This window comes from Somniosus microcephalus, chromosome 5 (genome assembly GCF_052327205.1).
Source record: "Somniosus microcephalus isolate GS21.2 chromosome 5, FLI_Smic_1.0, whole genome shotgun sequence".
In the NCBI taxonomy this organism is placed as follows: domain Eukaryota; kingdom Metazoa; phylum Chordata; class Chondrichthyes; order Squaliformes; family Somniosidae; genus Somniosus; species Somniosus microcephalus.
The window spans coordinates 239034613-239055712 of NC_140991.1; the positions used below are offsets into that span (position 1 = coordinate 239034613).

The 21100-nt window shown below is 45.5% G+C and overlaps 1 protein-coding gene across 1 annotated transcript in view; it reads left to right on the forward strand.

Moving 5' to 3' along the window:
• The first annotated feature begins 2545 nt into the window (after positions 1–2545).
• The window catches only part of myo10 (myosin X), a 312484-nt gene continuing 293929 nt past the window's right edge, over positions 2546–21100 (forward strand). Inside the window, exons 1-7 of the mRNA XM_085988751.1 lie at positions 2546–2626; positions 8333–8436; positions 14767–14896; positions 15322–15440; positions 18772–18918; positions 19142–19242; positions 20183–20249. Of these exons, the coding sequence (XP_085844877.1) occupies positions 8335–8436; positions 14767–14896; positions 15322–15440; positions 18772–18918; positions 19142–19242; positions 20183–20249 (666 nt within the window). The 5' untranslated portion in view covers positions 2546–2626; positions 8333–8334. The remainder of the gene's footprint in view (positions 2627–8332; positions 8437–14766; positions 14897–15321; positions 15441–18771; positions 18919–19141; positions 19243–20182; positions 20250–21100) is intronic.

Here is a 21100-nt window from a genome sequence, read left to right on the forward strand (position 1 = left end):
CTCAACTGGACCCTACACGTTCCGAACGTGCGAATGGCTGCACCATTGGCTGCCTCGAGGGGGGGACCTTGACCGCTGGATTGAAGATCCAGCTTTGACGCTGGTAGGATACTGCACTGGGAGCCAGTATCAGAGAAAACGTCGCCCTGACACGGAGTCTGTAATGTATAGGAGTTTCCCTGCGGACCCGACGGCCGTCGCAACTCCGGCGCGTCCCTTAGGCCTTATTGATCTTCTCAGAAACCGCTGGTTTGAGGTAGGTTTTTTTTTTGGTGAGAAACTGCAGGGCGGACAGCAATTTCTGGCCTTCGCGCCGAAACGAGCGTGGTATGCACACCAGCCTGCAGGAGGAGAAGTCGGATTCGCTCTTGTGGGGGATGGGCGCCTCGTGGCTGCACAAGATTGTTGTGAGACGGTGAATATTTTATCCGCTTCTGCGGTGAGTTCAGCACAATCCGTGATCGCGGAATTAGCCAAGGCCGCCTGTACTGGCTCTGGTAGTTGACAGAGAAACAGCTCGCAGAACAGAAAACATTGCGATTCCGAGCCCAAAAGTGAGCATTTGGCTCATGAGCTCTGAGGGTTTTGAGTCCCCGAGGCCGAGCATGGAGATAAGTCTGCGAGCGCGCTCCGACTTGGACAGGCCGAAAATCTGCAGTAAACGTGCTTTTAAAGCTTCGTACTTGCCATCGTTCGGTGGACTCTCGAGGGGGCTGACGACCCACGAGGCTGTGGTGCTGTCGAGGGCGGAGACCACGTAATAATAACAGGTCGAATCCGCTGCTACTCTCCAGATTGCAAATTGGGCTTCCGCCTGGAAAAACCACGCGGCCGGTTGTTGCTCCCAAAATTGCGGCAGTTTGAGGGTGACGGCGTTCGTGTCCATGATGTAACTTCAACGAAAATTGTTCGAAGAAATCGGGGTCACCACTGTAGGAACTGGGGTTCCTAGCCGAAGAATTGAGATCGACTCAGAAAATCAAAAACAAAATTTAATGAACAAACGAAGCTGTACAGGAAACTGTAGGATACAATGTAAATAGGTCTGGTCTGCTTGAAAGCCTCTCTGGAAACTGCTAGAAGGTTCCGAGCTCAACTGCTAGAGGTTCCGAGCTCTGACGTCATGACGTCATCACGTTCTTCCCGCCGTTGAGAGATCACGTGACGGACGGCATGACGTCATCACGCGGAGTACAGGAAAGAAGCCCTAGCTAGTACAGTTAACAGATACATTAAAGGTGCAGCCCCCAGCTGTACTACATTGCTGTAAAAGGAATTATATACAATTGTCCATAATCCTCTGGTAGTTCCGCCACAACTGTTTATTTTGTGAAAAACACTTTGCAAATACATATGTTTCTTTAATCCCCAAGGACAATGGAAAAGTTAATTAGAACAGCCAAACAAAATGTGGCCCACTTCAAGAAAATTGAGAAACTAATGTAATATTATATTTGGAGGCAAAGTGTCAGTCTCAAGGGACTAAAAGCATTGTTTTGTTGATTCCCATAAATTTCAGACTTTTCGGGGGAGAAATTGAGTGTAGCCCCGTTTGGGGCGCCAGCCTCGCTAGGGTGCTAAAAGTAGCGCCCCGGAAACGTTTGCGCCTGCCCACCGGAAATTGAGTGGTTGCGCCCCAAAGGGAAGCGCGGCACTACTGGAAGTGCCCTGCCTCCCTCTTGGGGCACTGCGACTGAATACCGTGGCGCAACGTGCCGCAGCGCCACACACTGCGGCACATCGCGCTGCGGTATTGCAGGCCTTCCTCCCCTTCTTAAAGGGGAGGGGCCTTGTGCAGCGCGATCTGGGCCCCCGAGGATCGGGAGTGCAGGCAAAAGAGCCCGGCATTGAAGAGAAGTGTTGGGCTCTTGGAATGCAGCCGGCACTCTGCGGGGGGGGGGGAGGGGGTGGTGTTCAGGAGGCCGGGGACGGGAGCGCAAGCAGGTGCTGGCAGGCGGCCAACAACAAAAATGGCCGCCCCGCACCTCGCCTTTAATTTGCGCCTCCCCGGCCGCAGGTAGGCCCCCCTGAACCAGTCGGACATAGCGTCCGGCGGTAAATCAGGGGGCGCTGCCAAATATCGCGGCCGGGGCATCAGCGGGGCGCTACGCACACCGATGACATCATCGGCAGTGGCGCAGCGCTAATGGTTAGCGCCACCACTAACGTCCCGTGGAATTTAGCGGGAGGCGTGGGCAGTGCCGCGCCCGGGCGCCAGTTGGCTTGCGACCCACTTAGTGCCCTCTTAAGGCGTTAATGGGTGGCGCAACCTACTGAATTTCTCCCTCTTCATGTTTAATTTTATTAGAATTTCATTTTTTTGTTGCGCTTGTACAACAATAAAGAAGCTGTGCTGTAAATTGTTTTTCTTAACTGATGTTTTTAAATAAAGATTTATTAGAAAAGGTAAGAGCATTTCATGATTGAAACACTTAACTGTTATATTTACTTTTCATGCAGTTTTAATTTTCCTAGCAACAAAATGCTAGTCGCTTTTGGCAAGATTCAAGAAATGAAAATGCTTCTTATACTTTTGTGTAGAACCGTGTAGTCAGACAGAACCCCGGGGAGAGGAATTATCACATTTTCTATGCACTGCTGGCTGGAACAGATAAAGAGCAGGAAGGTGAGTGATGAACCAATTCCTTGTAAGCAGGGTTTGAATGGAGGTGTAATCTCTCATTAAAATTACCAAGAAGATTTTGTACAAGACACCTGCTCCAGCTTTTTTTAACCACTGTGACGCTGTTGGTTCCAATGGTGTCTGCGCAGTCATTACTCTGGTGGGTTAGTGGGTTAGTGTGGATAAGGTTTTGGTTTTGACCATTTCCCATTGCTAAACCCAATGACATTTCTATGAGCAGCAAGGATGCAGGATGAAATGATGGGGTTAATTCACCAATCCTGCATTCCCAGTTGAGAGCCATGTTTGAAAGGAGTTAAAATTAAAAAAAAAAGGTGCTGTAGTGCTATAGCACTCTTTCCAACTTGCACTCCTTCAAATATCACTCCCTACTAGGAACATGGGATTGTATGGAAACAAAAGTTTGTTGAGCGCAGTCAAATTTTGGGATTTGTTTTGGCCAGTTTTTTTTAGAGCAAGGACTTGGGATTTTTTTAATAAAGCGTTATTCTTGTAAGTTTTTCAGGTACTGTCCCCCTCTCCCTCAAATCTGCCGTCATTACCCCTCTCAAAAAACAACCCTCCATCTCCAAGCTCCCTTTCCTCTCCAAAGTCCATGAATGTGTTGTTGCCTCCCAAATCCGTGTCCATCTTTCCCGCAACTCCTTGTTTGAATCCCTCCAATCAGGTTTCCGCCCTTGCCACAATACCAAAACGGCTCTCATTAAAGTCACAAATGACATCCTATGTGACTGACAAAAGTAAACTATCCCTCCTCATCCTTCTTGACTTGTCTGCAGCCTTTGACACGGTTGACCATTCCATCCTTCTCCAACGTCTCGCCACCGTCGTCCAGCTGGGTGGGACTGCACTCACCTGGTTCCATTCTTATCTATCTAATTGTAGCCAGAAAATCACCAGCAACAGCTTCTCTTCCCGCTCCCACATCGTTACCTCTGGTGTCCCCCAAGGATCTATCCTTGGCCCCCTCCTATTTCTCATCTACGTGCTGCCCCTTGGCAACATCATCTGAAAACACACGCTGATGACAGCCAGCTCTACCTCACCACCACTTCTCTTGACCCCCCCCCCACGGTGTCTAAATTGTCAGACTACTTGTCTGACATCCAGTTCTGGATGAGCAGAAATTTTTCCAATTAAATATTGGGAAGATCGAAGCCATTGTTTTTGGTCCCTGCCACAAACTCCGTTCCCTCGTCACTGACTCCATCCCTCTCACTAACATCTGTCTGAGGCTGAACCACACTGTTTGCAACCTTGGTGTCATATTTGACCCTGAAATGAGCTTCTGACCACATATCGACGGCATAACTAAGAAAGCTTATTTCCACCTCTGTAACATCTCTCATCTTTGCACTTGCCTCCGCTCATCCGCTGCTGAAACCCTCATCCATGACTTTGTTACCTCTAGACTTGACTATTCCAACACACTCCTGGCTAGCCTCCCACATTCTACCCTACGTAAACTTGAGGTCATCGAAAACTCAGCTGCCTGTGTCCAAACTTGCACTAAGTCCCGTTCGCCCATCACCCCTGTGCTTGCTGACCTACATTGGCTCCCAGTTAAGCAACGCCTCAGTTTCAAAGTTCTCATCCTTATTTTCAAATCCCTCCATGGCCTCGCCCTTCCCTATCTCTGTAATCTCCTTCAGCCCCACATCCTCTGAGATATCTGCGCTCCTCTAATTCTGCCCTCTTGAGCATCCCTGATTATAATCGCTGTTGCCTAGGCCCTAAGCTCTTGAATTCCCGGCCTAAACCCCTCCTCCTCGCTACCTCTCTTTCCTCCTTTAAGACGCTCCTTAAAAACTACCTCTTTAACCAAGGTTTTGGCCATCTGCCCTAATTTCTCCTTATGTGGCTCGGTGACAAATTTTTTGTCTTATAATACTCCTGTGATGCACCGATAGACTCTGAAGTGAAAGACATGCAATGTCGTGAACTTGTGGTACTTACCCATTAGTTCTGCATTAAATGTAATTTATATTTCCTGTTTTTTGCTACCTAGTTTGCAGTCGGTGTCTATAAGGATCCTTCAATCTGATAGGTTGAAGTGCCTCGCTGTTGCTTGTCCTATTCATAAATGTCACAGATCCCCTGTAGAGGGCAGCGTGCTGGATCAAATGCCCAATTAGTGGAAATCCCCACTGACCAGCCTGCAAAAAGTCTCTGGTCAACTACGCGAGGTGAATGGCGAAAGCAATTCCTTCGCCACTGAGAGCAAAATCTGGGCCATTTTGTTTAAGCCAAGTAAGATGCCCCACTGTTGTAGGAAAATGTGGCACATTTTATTTTGTAGCATTAAGCAAAGATAAGTTGTTTGACTTAAGTGAGTTTGATCATAATTGTGGTTGTATATTCACCTTACGGTGAAATAAGATATCAACCTTGGCTTAGTGGTTGCACTCTCGCTGAGTCAGAAGGTCGTTCGTTCAAGACCCTTCAAGGCTTGAGCATGTAATTCAGGCTGACATTTCAGTGCAGTACTGAGGGAGTGCAGCACTGTCAGAGCTGCTATCCTTTAGACCGAGGACCCGACTGCCCTTTCAGGTAGGCATAAAAGATCCCATGGAACTTTTGAAAGAGAGTCCTTACCAGTGTCCTGACCAATATTTATCTCTCAGCCAACATCACTAAAAAAAAAAATAGATTATCTGATCATTTATCACATTGGCCGCGATTTCACCTACCTCGGCGGGTCCGGTGCGGCCGAGGTCGGTGGCGGGGTGCAACCCCGCTGCTGGCTCCAGCCCGCTCTGTGAAATAATTTTATGTTGATTGGGCTTGTTAAGCCCGCCCAGCGCGTTTCCCAGCCAATTGAAGGAAGCGGGTTTGACGATGTCACTATGACACGTCATCAGCCGGTTTCCTTAAAGGGACCATGCGCAAATTGATTTTGACAGTTGTGTTGTCAGTATTCTACAGCATTGAGGTGTTGAAAACACTGACAAGCACTGCGCAGAGTTGCATGGCTGCAGCCAGGCTCTCCCATGATTCCCTCCATATGCAGCCTGGTTGCACATTGCACAGGAAGGCACAAGCAGGGATGTCGTCAGGAGGGCCAGGCTGCAGTGGCACAAACCTTTCAATGATCTCAGCAGATCACGACACGTTACTGCAAAGCCACACCCAACCTCATCCTGCTGTGCCACTCAGCGCATCCCCATCACTCTGCCTTCCCTACCCTACTCCTGCACATCCTTACTCACACCAGCTTACCTTGCACCTCCAACCATCCCTCTCTATCTACATTATCACTTCCCCATCTCACTAGCCACCCCTCACACTCACCCTCATCCTAGTCTAATCATACCAACTAATAACACACAAGGGTAGGCACTTGTGTGTTTTAGCCAATGTTCATGTGAAGTTTCCGTTAATGTGCTGTCAAACATTGAAATCTTTATTTTCAACACTTTTGCGTTCTTGGACAGATTTGAGTGCACATTTGGAAGTTGCTTAGTGAGTTGCAGTGAATGGCGAGACATAACGGTACCCCCGCAATGGCGATGCGTGTGAAAGGAATGGCTTGGCATTGTAGGGATGCTTTATGGTGTTGGTGTGTGGTGGTACCAACCTGACGCATCATGTGGCAGCCATTTAGGTGTACAGCGTCAAGTGAAGTAAATCTGGCCATGGTGAGGCCATCCCTGGTGTCCCGGCCAGCAATGTGGTTGGCTGCTGATGCCCTGTGTCCTCTGCAGCAACAGTTGATTGCAGAGAAGGTTGGTATTGATAAAGGGTTTTGACCCGAAACGTTGACTCTAATTTCTCTCCACGGATGTTGCCTGGCCTGCTGAGTTTTTCCAGCATTTTCTGTTGTTATTTCGGATTTCCAGCATCTGCAGTATTTTGCTATCGTACTAGAGGTTGGTATTGTTGTTGGTGCTGCTGATGTGCCTGGTGCTGCTGGTGTTGGGGCTGATCGTGGTCAGATTTTGAGGACCAAGGTGAGAGTGTTTCAAGGGCACTGATGCTGATGAAATAGAAGTTGAAATGATAGAAGCGATCTGTCATTGGTGAGAGAGGTTGTTCCAATGAGATGACACTGGATACAGAGTTTGCTCTAAACACTTGCAAGCTGCATAAAGCTCAATCTGTCTTCCAAATGCAGTAAGCAACAGCTTCTAACCTTGGAAAGTGAACATCTATGAAATGGGAGCTATTGTAGAACATTTGCAGCTGTCAAGTTAAGAAATCATCCCATGCTGACACAACTCCCGAACTCCTTACCTGACGTGGTCCCCGAGCAGTGGGGAAGCTGTGGGTGAACTCTTAAAATCTAAAGTTGAGCTTAAAATAGTTAAGTGCCTGTTAACAAGCTCTTAATAATCTAAATTGCCTCCGCTGCCGCTTGGTGTCGGGTTTGTTCAGCAATGACCAACCCGACATCTGGGAGACTAGCATGGAGGCAGGTTGACAGCCTACCTGCTGTCAAAACTTTTTTTTCCCACCTGACCCCCTGAAAAATTCCCCCCATTGTGTTTGTTGGACCTAACTGTGCAAAGTTTGCCTGCCACATTTCCTTCATTACAACAGTTCAAAAATACTTCTTTGGCTGTGAAGCACTTTGTGGCATCTTGAGAGCATGAAAGGCACACTATCAATACTTTTTTAACTTTCCTTTCTTTCCTTTTCTTTCTCTTCATTCTGTTCTTTTTTCTTTCATTCTCCCTTTCTTTCCTTCTTTCCCACCACCTTTGCCCCCCACCCTCTTTGCCACTCTCTTGCCTTCTTCTTAGTCTACCTTCAGATTTTTTAGAAACACATGCGCAAAAGACACAACTTTCCAGTCCAGATCACAGGAAGGTGCTACTGTTTCATGCCTGGGTTAAGTTGTTGTACAAGTAGATTTCAACTCTGTGAGTCAACTTCCAGAACAATATGCTCAGGCTGCTTATGGGACACCACAAATAGTGTTTTAAAAACATTGTGCTAGAAGCTGGTCCCGCCCACAAGAACTGGCCATGCCCCCAGGGCGAATTAATCACCATTGGGAGTTTCCGCTAATTGCGCTCATGAGCAGGCCTTCAAAAATTAAGCTGGATCTTTTGGGCACAAGGGCACTAATAGGTACATTTTGAAAGGTTTAGAATGAACTTTATTTTTAATTCACTAAAGAACTAACTACTGTACCCAATCTTACTAGAAAATAGCTTTTTATAAATATATTAAGGACATTTTCAGTAATTTATAATTGAGTTACTCAGGTGATGGATTGACACTGATTTAAAATGCTTATTTTTTGTAATAAACTCATTTTCAGCTGCATTAATCAAATTTTACACAGCAGTTCAATCAATATCTGTGGATAGAAAAGACAGGTTCCCATTTCAGTAGAATCCGTCTTCAGAGCTAAAAACATTCTTTGGTTCTGCAAGAAGAGTTTGCCTGGAATGTTAATTTGTCTTTCTGTGCACAGCGACTGACGGGCCCGTGTGTTTTTAGCATTTACAGTTTTTTTTCCCTTTTCACTCAAATTAATTCACAGGTACTTTGAAGCAGGGATGTTTTCTTAATTTTCCAGTACTATCTAGTCTAATATGAACTTTCAATAAATATATTCACAACTGGAGAGCACTATTAAATCTCTGTACACTTGGAAAAAACAAAGAATTTAATACTTTGCAATAAAAGTAATCTTCAGTGCTACCAAGAATTAAACGCATTCTAATTTTTATTCTGCAGAGATGTGTTATTTATCTGAAGCGGAGAATTACTATTACTTAAGACAGTCTGGATGTATTGTGGACAGTACAATTGATGACAAACAGACCTTTCAGGAAGTCATGGTAAGATGTTGAAGATTCTTGGTGGGAACACTCTACAATTCTTAATGACCGTTCTTAGTCACCTTACTGCAGAGTCATAAAAGTTACATTTACTACTAGAATTGTAAATGTAGTTCCAAGTTTTTTTATCAGCAGAACCTTTCAGGAAGCTTTTGTTGGCCCTTTAGATTGAAGTGTCACTCAGATTTATTGTTGTGCACATTTGGCCCATGCTTTTCAATAGTAGCTGCGATTGCATTTAAGTATTTCAAGATTAACCCTTATATTGCTTGCTATAACTGTTTAATAAGAGTTCAGATCTAATACAGCTGATACACTTTTTTCTTAGTCTTAAAGATCTATTACATGATGAGACTTTTTTTTTTAAAGGGTGCACTTAGCCTAAGCTTATTTTTATTACTGTTCTGGGTAGTTTGCTTTCAAACACAGTAGTGATGCTGAAGGATTTTGGTCAGGGGATCGGCTTATGCAACTGTATAAGATGGGCATAAGCGAGAGTGACGATACACACTATAGCACAGTCCATCTGCATGACACTTTGGGGGAAAAATTGGGTCGTGCCAGCGCCCCGAAAAAATTAGCACCCTGTGCCCGAAATTCACTGGTACCACCCCAAGAGGGAGGCGGGGCGCTACTGGAAGTGCCCCGCCTCCCTCTTGGGGCACTGCAAGTGAATATCATGGCGCTGTTGCGCTGCGATACTGCAGGGTTTCTTCCCCTTATTAAAGGGGAGGGGGCCTAGCGCAGCACGACCCGGGGCCCAGCTGGGCCACCAGGGAACGGAGTGCCGGCAAAGGAGCCTGGCACTTGAGAGAAGTGCCAGGCTCACGGAGCGCAGCCAACACCCCGCAGGGGGGCTACACAGAAGGCCGGGGACAGCAACGGGGGCAGGTGCTGGCAGGCGGCCAGCAACAAAAATGGCCGCCCGGCACCTCTTTAATTTGCGCTACCCCGGCCGCAGGTAGGCCCCCCTGACACTGTCAGACATAGTGTCCGGCGGTAAGTCAGGAGGGCGCTACTGAAGATCGCAGCCGGGGCACGAGCAGGGCGCTGCGCATAGCAATAATGTCCTCGCCGGAGGCGCAGCGCCGTGGGGTCTAACGGTTACCACCGCCGCTAACCTCCCGCTGAATTTCGCGAGAGGCGTTGGTGGCGCCGCACCCAGGCGCTAGTTGCTTTGCGCCCCATTAGTGCCCTAACGGGAAGCGCAAATCAACCAAATTTTTCCCCCTTTATCTTTTACTTTTCATTCATTTCTAATGATGCTGAATATTAAACTCATGCTTTTGACTTTTAATTTTCATGGAGATCCAGTTCACCACATACCCATCTCCAACCCAACGATTTCTCAGCAGCTTGTTTCTGAATCCTAGAAATATTGGTACAAAATCGCTATGCAACCCTCCCTTTCCAATTTTGGCACTTCGCCCCTCAGTGCAAATACTCCGCCATGGCTCTCTGCTTAACCAGCTGGCTCTAGCTGAGATAATGAGCTCCTAATGAATGAAATTTCAGACAGAGACCTAATTTCTACCACTGTGTATTGGGACAACAGCCCATGGTGCCACCAGGATGCTGATTAGAACATCCTCGAACCTTATCGTTGCAAGATCATATGTTAAATATGGATGAAGATGCCATTTCACCTATCTTGGAGCATCCATCTCGAAAAACTGAAAGCATCTAATCCAACTATCTCTTAAATTAAATTTGACTCCACTACTCTACCCAGAAGTCATAGAGTCATAGAGTTTTACAGCACAGAAAGAGGCCCTTCGGCCCATCGTGTCTGCACCGCCCATCCATCCCTGTCCAGTCTAATCCCATTTTCCAGCATTTGGTCCATAGCCTTGTATGCAATGGCATTTCAAGTGCTCATCCAAATGCTTCTTGAATGTTGTGAGGGTTCCTGCCTCCACCACCCTTTCAGGCATTGAGTTCCACATTCCAACCACCCTCTGGGTGAAAAAGTTCCTCCTCAAATCCCCTCTAAATCTCCTGCCCCTTACCCTGAATCTATGCCCCCTTGTTATTGACCCCCCCACTAAGGGGAAAAGTTCCTCTTTATCTACCCTATCTATGCCCCTCGTTATTTTGTACACCTCAATCAGGTCCCCCCTCAGCCTTCTCTGCTCCAAGGAAAACAACTCCAGCCTGTCCAGCCTCTCTTCATAGCTGAGGCGCTCCATCCCAGGTAACATCCTGGTGAATCTTCTCTGCACCCTCTCCAAAGCAATCACATCCTTCCTATAGTGAGGCGACCAGAACTGCACACAGTACTCCAGCTGTGGCCTCACCAGCGTTTTGTACAGCTCCATCATAACCTCCCTGCTCTTATATTCTATGCCTCGGCTAATGAAGGCAAGTATCCCATATGCCTTTTTAACCACCTTATCTACCTGCTCCGCTGCCTTCAGGGATCTATGTACATGTACACCAAGGTCCCTCTGACCCTCTGTACTTCCTAGGGTCCTACCACTCATTGTGTATTCCCTTGCCTTATTTGTCCGTCCAAAATGCATCACCTCGCACTTTTCAGGGTTAAATTCCATTTGCCACTTTTCCGCCCATCTGACCAACCCGTTTATATCGTCCTGTAGCCGGAGGCTTTCCTCCTCGCAATTTACCACCCCACCAATTTTCGTGTCATCTGCGAACTTACTGATCATACCTTTTACATTCTCATCCAAATCATTTATGTAGATCACAAACAATAAGGGACCCAGCACCGATCCCTGAGGTACCCCACTGGACACAGGCTTCCAGTCACAAAAGCAACCTTCGACCATCACCCTCTGCCTCCTGCCACTCAGCCAGGTTAGGATCCAACGTGCCAAGGCACCCTGGATCCCATGGGCTCTTACCTTCTTGACCAGTCTCCTATGCGGGACTTTGTCAAAAGCTTTACTGAAGTCCATGTAAACCACATCCACAGCATTTCCCTCATCCACCCCACTAGTCACCCCCTCGAAAAATTCGATCAGATTTGTTAGACATGATTTACCCTTGACAAAGCCATGCTGACTATCCCCAATTAATCCTTGCCTCTCCAAGTGGAGATTAATTTTGTCCCTCAGAATTTTTTCCAATAATTTCCCCACCACAGATGTTAGACTCACTGGCCTGTAATTCCCTGGTTTATCCCTGCTACCCTTCTTGAATAATGGTACTACGTTAGCTGTTCTCCAGTCCTCTGGTACATCCCCTGTGGCCAGAGAGGTTCTGAAAATTAGTGTCAGAGCCCCTGCAATCTCCTCCCTTGCCTCCCACAGCAGCCTGGGATACATCTCGTCCGGGCCTGGGGATTTATCCACTTTTTGGCCCGCTAAAACCGCTAGCACCTCCTCCCTCTCGATGCTAATATGTTCAAGTATGTCACAGTCCCCTTGCCCGATTTCTATGTCTGCATCGTCTTTCTCCATAGTGAACACAGATGCAAAAAATTCATTTAAAACCCCGCCTACATCCTCTGGCTCTACACACAGATTGCCACTTTGGTCCCTAATGGGCCCTACCCTTTCCCTGGTTATCCTCTTGCCCTTAATATACTATAAAACATCTTAGGATTTTCCTTTATTTTGCTCGCCAGTGTTATTTCATGGCCCCTCCTCGCCCTCCTAATTTCTTTTTTAAGTATGCCCCTGCACTTTTTATACTCCTCTAGGGCTTCTTCTGTCTTTAGTCTTTTGTAACTGCCAAAAGCCCCCCTTTTATTTCTAATGCATTTTTGTATATCCCTTGTCATCCAAGGTTCCCTTTGCTTGTTGGTCCCACCCTTGACCTTTACAGGAACATGTTGGCGTTGTACTCTCTCTATTTCCCTTCTGAAAGTCTCCCACTGTTTTGATGTGGATTTTCCTATAAGCAGCTGCTCCCAGTCCACTTTGGCCAGATCCTGCCTTATCATATTAAAATCGGCCTTCCCCCAATTTAGAACCCTTATTTCCGGGCCGTCTTTGTCTTTTTCCATGACCACCTTAAATCTCACCGAATTATGGTCACTGTCGCCAAAATGCTCTCCTACTGAGACTTCCACCACTTGCCCGGCTACATTCCCCAGAATTAGGTCCAGTACCGCCCCCTCTCTTGTAGGACTTTCTACATGTTGGCTCAAAAAGCTCTCCTGGATGCACTTTAAGAATTCTGCACCCTCTAAGCCTTTCACACTCTGACTGTCCCAATTTATATTGGGGAAGTTGAAATCCCCCACTATTATTACCCTATTATTTTCGCACTTCTCTGAGATTTGCCTACATATCTGTTCCTCTATCTCCCCCTGACTGTTTGGGGACCTATAGTACACTCCCAGCAAAGTGCTTGCCCCCTTTTTGTTTTTAAGTTCTACCCATATGGCCTCATTAGAGGAACCCGCTAATATATCATCCCTCCTTACAGCAGTAATTGACTCCTTAATTAATATTGCAACACCCCCTCCCCTTTTACACCCCCCTCTGTCTCGCCTGAAGATTCTATACCCCGGAATATTGAGCTGCCAGTCCTGACCCTCCCTCAACCATGTCTCCGTGATAGCAACAATATCGTACTCCCATGTGTTCAACAACAACTTCAGTTCATCCACCTTATTTGCAAGACTCCTTGCATTAAAATAAATGCCTTCCAGCCCTGCCATATTCTCTTTTGCCTTCACATATTTGCTCTGCCTTCCCAGCTGACTTGTTTTTCCCTCTGTATTTGGCCGTAAATCACCCCCTACTATAGCTCCACTCTGTACCCCAACCCCCTGCCAAGTTAGTTTAAACCCTCCCCAGCAGTGCTAGCAAACCTCCCCGCAAGGATATTGGTTCCCCCCTGGTTCAGGTGTAAACCATCCGACTTGTACAAGTCCCACCTTTCCCAGAAGCTAAAGCCCTCCCCCCTGCACCATCCCTTTAGCCACGCATTCATCTGTTCTATCTTCCTATTCCTATACTTACTAGCACGTGGCACCGGGAGTAATCCAGAGATTACAACCTTTGTGCATGCCAAGTGTTGATCATTTTGTGTGAAGAGTTTTCCAACATCAGTCCTAAATTTGCCTTTCACCAGTTTGAGCCTGTACTCCCTTTTAAACAGGAGTAGGCCATTCGGCCCCTCGAGCCTGCTCCGCCATTCAATGAGATCATGGCTGATCATCCAAATTCAGTACCCGGTCCCTGCCTTTTCCCCATATCCCTTGATCCCTTTAGCCTTAAGAAATATATCCAACTCCTTCTTGAATATAATTAATGAATTGGCCTCTACTGCCTTTTGTGGCAGAGAATTCCACAGGTTCACCACTCTCTGGGTGAAGAAATTCCTCCTCATCTCTGTCCTAAATGGCCTACCCCTTATCCTTAGACTGTGACCCCTGGTTCTGGACTCCCCGGCCATCGGGAACATCCTTCCTGCATCTAGTCTGTCTAGTCCTGTTAGAATTTTATAAGTTTCAACGAGATCCCCTCTCATTCTTCTAAACTCCAGCGAGTATAAGCCCAATCGGCACAATCTCTCCTCATACGTCATTCCTGCCATCCCAGGTATCAGTCTGGTGAATCTTCGCTGCACTCCCTCCATGGCAAGAACATCCTTCCTCAGATAAGGTGACCAAAACTGCACACAATACTCAAGGTGTGGTCTCACCAAGGCCCTGTACAACTGCAGCAAGACATCCTTGTTCCTGTACTCGAACCCTCTCGCTACGAAGGCCAACATACCATTTGCCTTCTTAACCGCCTGCTGCACCTGCATGCTTACCTTCAGCGACTGGTGCACAAGGACGCCCAGGTCTCGTTGCACTTCCCCTTCTCCCAATCTATTGCCGTTCAGATAATAATCTGCCTTCCTGTTTCTACTGTCACAGTTAAAACCCACCTGAAGCAAAGTGCGTACCTGTTGTAATGTGATTAGCACTAGAAATTGTAAAGGTAAGTGGTGGCTAAAGAGTTCCTCTGTTCATTAATTTGTTTTCTTCAATAAATTGGTAAGATTCTATATTTTAACAATATATTCTAATTGCACGTAATTTGAAATGAATATTGTGAAGAAATTGAGTAGTTAACTCCTGGAAGTCATAAAATGGTAAAAATGTAATATTTGTGTCCTTATCATGTCATTTTTCTACCCTTGCTGTAAATTAATTTGTTGATACAGAATCACGTGTATGTGGCTGTTTGAATGTTTCATACATCACCCACGCATATAGTGAGGTGGAGCAGAAAACATTTAGGCTGTGATATGAAACAGCTGTGCAAAATATATTTATTTACTAACACTGAATTGTTTAAAAACCATCACAATTTGTCTGATTTGTACATTATTTTCAATTGCCTATTTCTCTGCACACTATTCCAGACCGCAATGAGAGTAATGAAGTTCAGAACTGAGGAGACTCGAGAGGTACTGAAGCTACTCGCTGGTGTCCTACATCTCGGGAATATCGAATTTGTAATTGCTGGAGGGGCACAGGTTTCCTCAAAAATGGGTAAATATTATATGTGAATAGATTTCCGCCAGAGAAAAAGAAAATGTCAGCTTAACTCACTGTGGTGAATGGTGTGTTATGAATGTTTCAGGAGCATGGATGACCTGTATTGTAAACCTTCTGAATGCAGTGGGTTTTGTATTACAATTTGAGGATTTTGGAACCGTCTATAGAAATATTCTGAAATGCGATTCTTGTCCTTCTCATTCATCGTGAGTTATTATATGGCTGAACAGGCAGATTATATATTTTATATACAATAGGTTCTGTTCTAAACCCAACCTTTCTTGGCAAAATGATTGTTACATCGCAGAACTATATATTCTGATCGATTATAGATCAGAGAAAATAAATGAGGGTTTAACCTGGCAAAATGAGAATGATGCAAAAAGCCAGTTTATTCAACTCTAATTCTTCCTCTTTAGCATTGGGGAGCGCAGCTGAGTTGCTTGGGCTGGATGCCATGCAGCTCACAGAAGTGCTGACTCACCGGTCCATGATTCTCAGGGGTGAGGAGATCAGTACTCCACTCACAGTAGAGCAGGTAAGAATGGAGAAAACATTGATATAATAACCATAACTTGATAGTCGAGTCTACTACATAAGCCTCGTTACATTGACAGATATGCAAACCAATCAGTATGAAAAGACGAATGAAGTTCGCTATAGAATCACAAAACTATTGGTAACCTAAAACTGATTTAAAGCTCCATAGTTAGATGGAAGACTGTTGAAATATAGATGTAATGGTATTTTACATAAATGCAGTGCCTTAGCGTGCTCGGCCATTTTACACGAGAAACTTCACAAAGCTCGTGAATCTATTACATTGGAGGAAACCATTGTGTGCTGCAATTAAAATTTGAAACTTGCATTATAAAGTTTCAAATGTGAGCAACTTTTAAAACAATGTTGTCCAACAGAAACTGCTGACTAGCTGCAGGTGTGGCTACGGTAACACCATTGTAGCCACATGCACTAATTTTAATAGAAAATGCCATACACACTATACAGGTAAATGTACTTCACATATATATTTATTTAACAAACCTCTATCACCATTCAGAGTAAAACTTTGCAGTTTTTACTTGAGCGCCCAAATATGGATGATCCCAAATTTCTGGGTGTAGGTTTTTGTCCAGCAGCTGTGAGCGGTAATTTGATTTCATTAGAGTAATTGCTGAGAATGTTGACACACACGATGGTACGCACCAGACCTGCCCTTGCTCGCCATCCAGAACGCAGTAGGTATCTTTGCCAATGCTTGGCCTGAAGCCACGAGCCTTCATGGGGTCAGGAGTCAACGTTGAGTACTCCCAGGGCCACTCCCGCCTGACTATACTGCTGTGCCACCACTTCTGGTGGGTTTGTCCTGCCGGTGCGACAGGACATACTCGAGGATGGTGGAGGAGTCTGGGACATTGGCTGAAAGTCATACTCACAGAATTATACCCATGTCAGGCTGTTGCTTGAATAGTCTTTGGGACCGCTCTCTCAATTTTGGCATGTCCCCAGCTGTTCAGTTCAGGCAACTCCTCAGATAATGAAGCAGTCCATGCCCTCATGCAGCAAGACAGGGACGGCATTCAGGCTTGGGCTGATAAGTGGCAAGTAACATTTACGCCACACAAGTGCCAGGCAATGATTACCTCCAACAAGAGAGAGTTTAACCACCACCCCTTGACATTAAATGGCATTACCATCGCCGAATCCCCCACCATCAACATCCTGGGTCTAACCATTGACCAGAAACTTAACTGGTCCTGGCACATAAATACTGTGGCCATAAGAGCAGGTCAGAGGCTCGGTATTCTGTGGCTAGAGTCTCACCTCCTGACTCCCCAAAGCTTTTCCACCATCTACAAGGCACAAGTCACTTCCCTGGATGAGTGCAGCTCCAACAAACTGAAGATGCTCGCCATCATCCACGACAAAGCAGCCTGTTTGATTAGCACCCCATCCACCACCTTAAATATTCACTCCCTCCACCACCAACACACTGTGGCTGCAGTGTGTACCATCTATAAGACGTAATGCAGCAACTCGACAAGGCATAGAAACATAGAAGATAGGAGCAGGAGTAGGCCATTCGGCCCCTCGAGCCTGCTCCGCAATTCAATGAGATCATGGCTGATCATCCAAACTCAGTACCCTGTCCCTGCCTTCTCCCCATATTCCTTGATTCCTTTAGCCTTAAGAAATATATCTAACTCCTTCTTGAACATATTTAATGAATTGGCCTCAACTGCCTTCTGTGGTAGAGAATTCCACAGGTTCAACCACTCTCTGGGTGAAGAAATTCCTCCTCATCTCTGTCCTAAATGGCTTACCCCTTATCCTTAGACTGTGACCCCTGGTTCTGGATTCCCCCGCCATCAGGAACATCCTTCCTGCATCTAGTCTGTCTAGTCATGTTAGAATTTTATAAGTTTCAATGAGATCCACTTTCATTCTTCTAAACTCCAGTGAGTATAAGCCCAATTGACCCAATCTCTCCTCATACGTCATTCCTGCCATCCCAGGTATCAGTCTGGTGAATCTTCGCTGCACTCCCTCCATGGCAAGAACATCCTTCCTCAGATAAGGCGACCAAAACTGCACACAATACTCAAGGTGTGGCCTCACCAAGGCCCTGTACAACTGTAGCAAGACATCCTTGTTCCTGTACTCGAACCGTCTCGCTACGAAGGCCAACATACCATTTGCCTTCTTAACCGCCTGCTGCACCTGCATGCTTACCTTCAGTGACTGGTGCACAAGGACACCCAGGTCTTGTTGCACTTCCCCTTTTCCCAATCTATTGCCATTCAGATAATAATCTGCCTTCCTGTTTTTGCCACCAAAGTGGATAACCTTGCATTTATCCACATTGGGCAGATGCATGGCAGATGCAGTATAATCACCCAATCTGTCCAAATCATACTGGAGTTTCTCGGCATCCTCCTCACAGCACACCCTCCCACCCAGCTTTGTGTCGCCTGCAAACCTGGAGATATTACATCTAGTTTCCTCGTCTAGATCATTAATGTATATTGTGAATAGCTGGGGTCCTAGGACCGATCCCTGCGGTACCCCACTAGTCACTGCCTGCCACTCGGAAAAAGACCCGTTTATTCCAACTCTTTGCTTCCTGTCTGCCAGCCAGTTCTCTATCCAAGTCACTACCTTGCCCCCAATCCCATATGCCTTCTTCAACAGCACCTCCCAAACCCGTGACCTCTACCACCTAGAAGGACAAGGGCAGCAGACGCATGGGAACACCATCACCTCCACGTTCATCGCCAAGTCGCACATCATCCTGATTTGAAAATATATCTCTGTTCCTTCATCGTCACTGGGTCAAAATCCTGGAACTCCCTCCCTAATAGCACTGTGGGAGTACCCTCACCACATTGACTGCAGCAGTTCAAGAAGACGGCTCACCACCACCTTCTCAAGGGCAATTAGGGATGGGCAATAAATGCTGGCCTTGCCAGCGATGCCCAGATCCCGCAAACGAATAAAAAAATCCAACAGCATTCTTCTGCCAATATTGAGTCACAGATGGTGTGACCACCACTGTGCTTTTTGTTATCTGTACAAGATCTGGCTCTTAAAATATGAATAGTATGTTGTTGGATTCATTGCTTTTATCCTTATATGAATAGTATTAATTCATGACTGCTGGAAAGAAAGTTGTTCATTTTGGTAAAGAGGGAGTGAGGTAGAATATTGTATAGTTATCAGTGAATTACCGGTTGCCTTTCATGCATTTGTGCAATATCCTGTAGGTAGGTTACAATTGTATATAGAAATCTGCATTGGAGATACTAATTAATCTTAAAACATTTTGATCAGATGTAAATGAAATTTAAATGATGTTGCCTTCTCCACAGGCTGTAGATTCCAGAGATTCAATGGCCATGGCACTTTACTCCCAATGTTTTGCATGGATCATTAGAAAAATCAACAGTAGAGTAAAAGGAAAGGAGGACTACAAATCTGTTGGAGTCCTTGACATATTTGGATTTGAAAACTTTGAGGTATAGTAAATAGAAGTTTATTTTTATTCACAATGCTGTCATGAAAAATTCTTCATTTTCTTTATCTCTTTTTTTCCCCCTCACTTTCTGTCTGGCGTGCTTTCTCGCTCACTTTGTCATTTGCTTTCTCTGTTCTCTCTCTCTCTGCCTTTCTCTTTCTCTGTTTTACATTTTCTCTTTCACTTTATTTCTCTTTAACTTATAACTGATAATTTGTCAACAGATAAATCGGTTTGAACAATTCAATATCAATTATGCAAATGAAAAACTTCAGGAGTATTTCAACAAGCACATATTTTCCTTGGAACAACTGGAATACAACAGGTAAGCAACTTGTGTTAGTTGCACTTCAAAAATTAAATAATTAAAGTTGAACTACAGTTAAGGCTGACTTTACTTGGTAGAAATAGTGGTGGCATAGTGGTTAGCACTGTTGCCTCACAGCGCCAGGGACCCGGGTTCGAATCCGGCCTCGGGTGACTGTCTGTGTGGAGTTTGCACATTCTCCCCGTGTTTGCGTGGGTTTTCTCCGGGTGCTCCGGTTTCCTCCCACAGTCCAAAGATGTGCGGGTTAGGTTGATTGGCTATGATAAATTGACCCTTAGTGTTAGGGGGATTAAGTACGTGGGGTTACGGGGATAGGGTGGGATATGTGTTGGTGTAGGGGTTGCGGGGAATTGGGTGGGATATGTGTCGGTGCAGGCTCGATGGGCCGAAATGGCCTCTATCTGCACTGTGGGGTTTCTGTGATTCTGTAATTCTGAACAGTATGAGGCTGCCGCCTGACCTGGGGCTCACACCTTTCGAACTTTAGTGTGTTCAGTAGTCTCCTGTGTTGAACCGCCATTGATGCATATCCAAAATCACTTCCATTCACATAAAAATGGTAGTCACAAGAAAGAGTTAGATTCTGAAATGCATCCTATTATATCACCATTTTAATCGCTTATTTCAGGCATCATCAGTCATTTTTGCTGTGACTTATTCTGAACATTTTTTAAAATTTGATTTCAATCTATAGCTGAGTGGTTTCAAATTCAGGGCTACCAGGCCATCTAATTCAGTGCCCAATAATTTGGAGAGAAATATTTAAGAACTGGCTAATGGTGAATGCCATTGACAACATATGTTGTAAAAGTTCAGCAGTGAATGGGAGTCTTGCTGCACTTTTAATACTTGCAGTAATAATAATCAGCCCTGTTAGCAAACTGGAAACCTGGTGTGGATGTATTTATTTCATTGATCAAGATTTATTTTTCACTAGAGATGGATTGGTCTGGGAAGACATTAATTGGATGGACAATGGGGAGTGCTTGGATCTCATCGAGAAGGTGATGTCTACAATTTATTGGTATCACTACATGCGAGTCATGTAGATACGAGAGCAACTCAGTAAGGCCGTGATCCTGTAGTGGAACCTTGCTAGGCGGGAGTGCGAGCTGGAGATGGGACTATTAAAACTGATTAATGGTTGGAAAATTATGTGGGCTCAGAATTTTGTGCCTAATGTGGGTGGCTAAATTCCTTATATACACTCAAGTCTGTATGCTGAGAGCACTGTCATTAAATTTACCCCAAAAGCCCGATTTTCCATTCTCTTATTCTCCAACCTGTGATCCATCTAGCAAGGCTTGGCTCCAGGGTGCAACCTTTACAGTGTCAGCAGAGCGCGCGTTAGTAGTCTGAAAGGATTTTGATTCAACTGTGCCGAAGAAATGTTACTTCACTATTTTCTAGTTGGGTTGTAAAGTGCTGTCCTGATCTGTTGTTGCTTGTAACTTTCTGCTTTGTTTTAAACCACATGCATCATTGGGAGGTAAGCAGCATGGAATACTGGGGACACTGTGGTGGGGGGGGGGGGGAAAGAAAGGTAGTAGATCCCGGGCTTCTGCTAACAAGTCAAGTTGGGTATAGGTTCAAAACCATATAGGGAGCACCTTATTTGGATAACTCATGCATGTAATCCACTACTAACATATGTAAGTACAGGGTGGCATTATTAAGTAGCATCCAGGAACTCTCAAATGATTGATTGGAGCCAGATTGTCTGAGGACTGTTCTAGTTTCACTTTCCAGTTAGGTTCTGCCCCTGAAGTTTGAGTGTTTGTGAAACTGAGTTTTAATTATATTGAAAGTATAATATTGGTACTTGTGCAATTTGATGTTTCATTATTATGTAGAC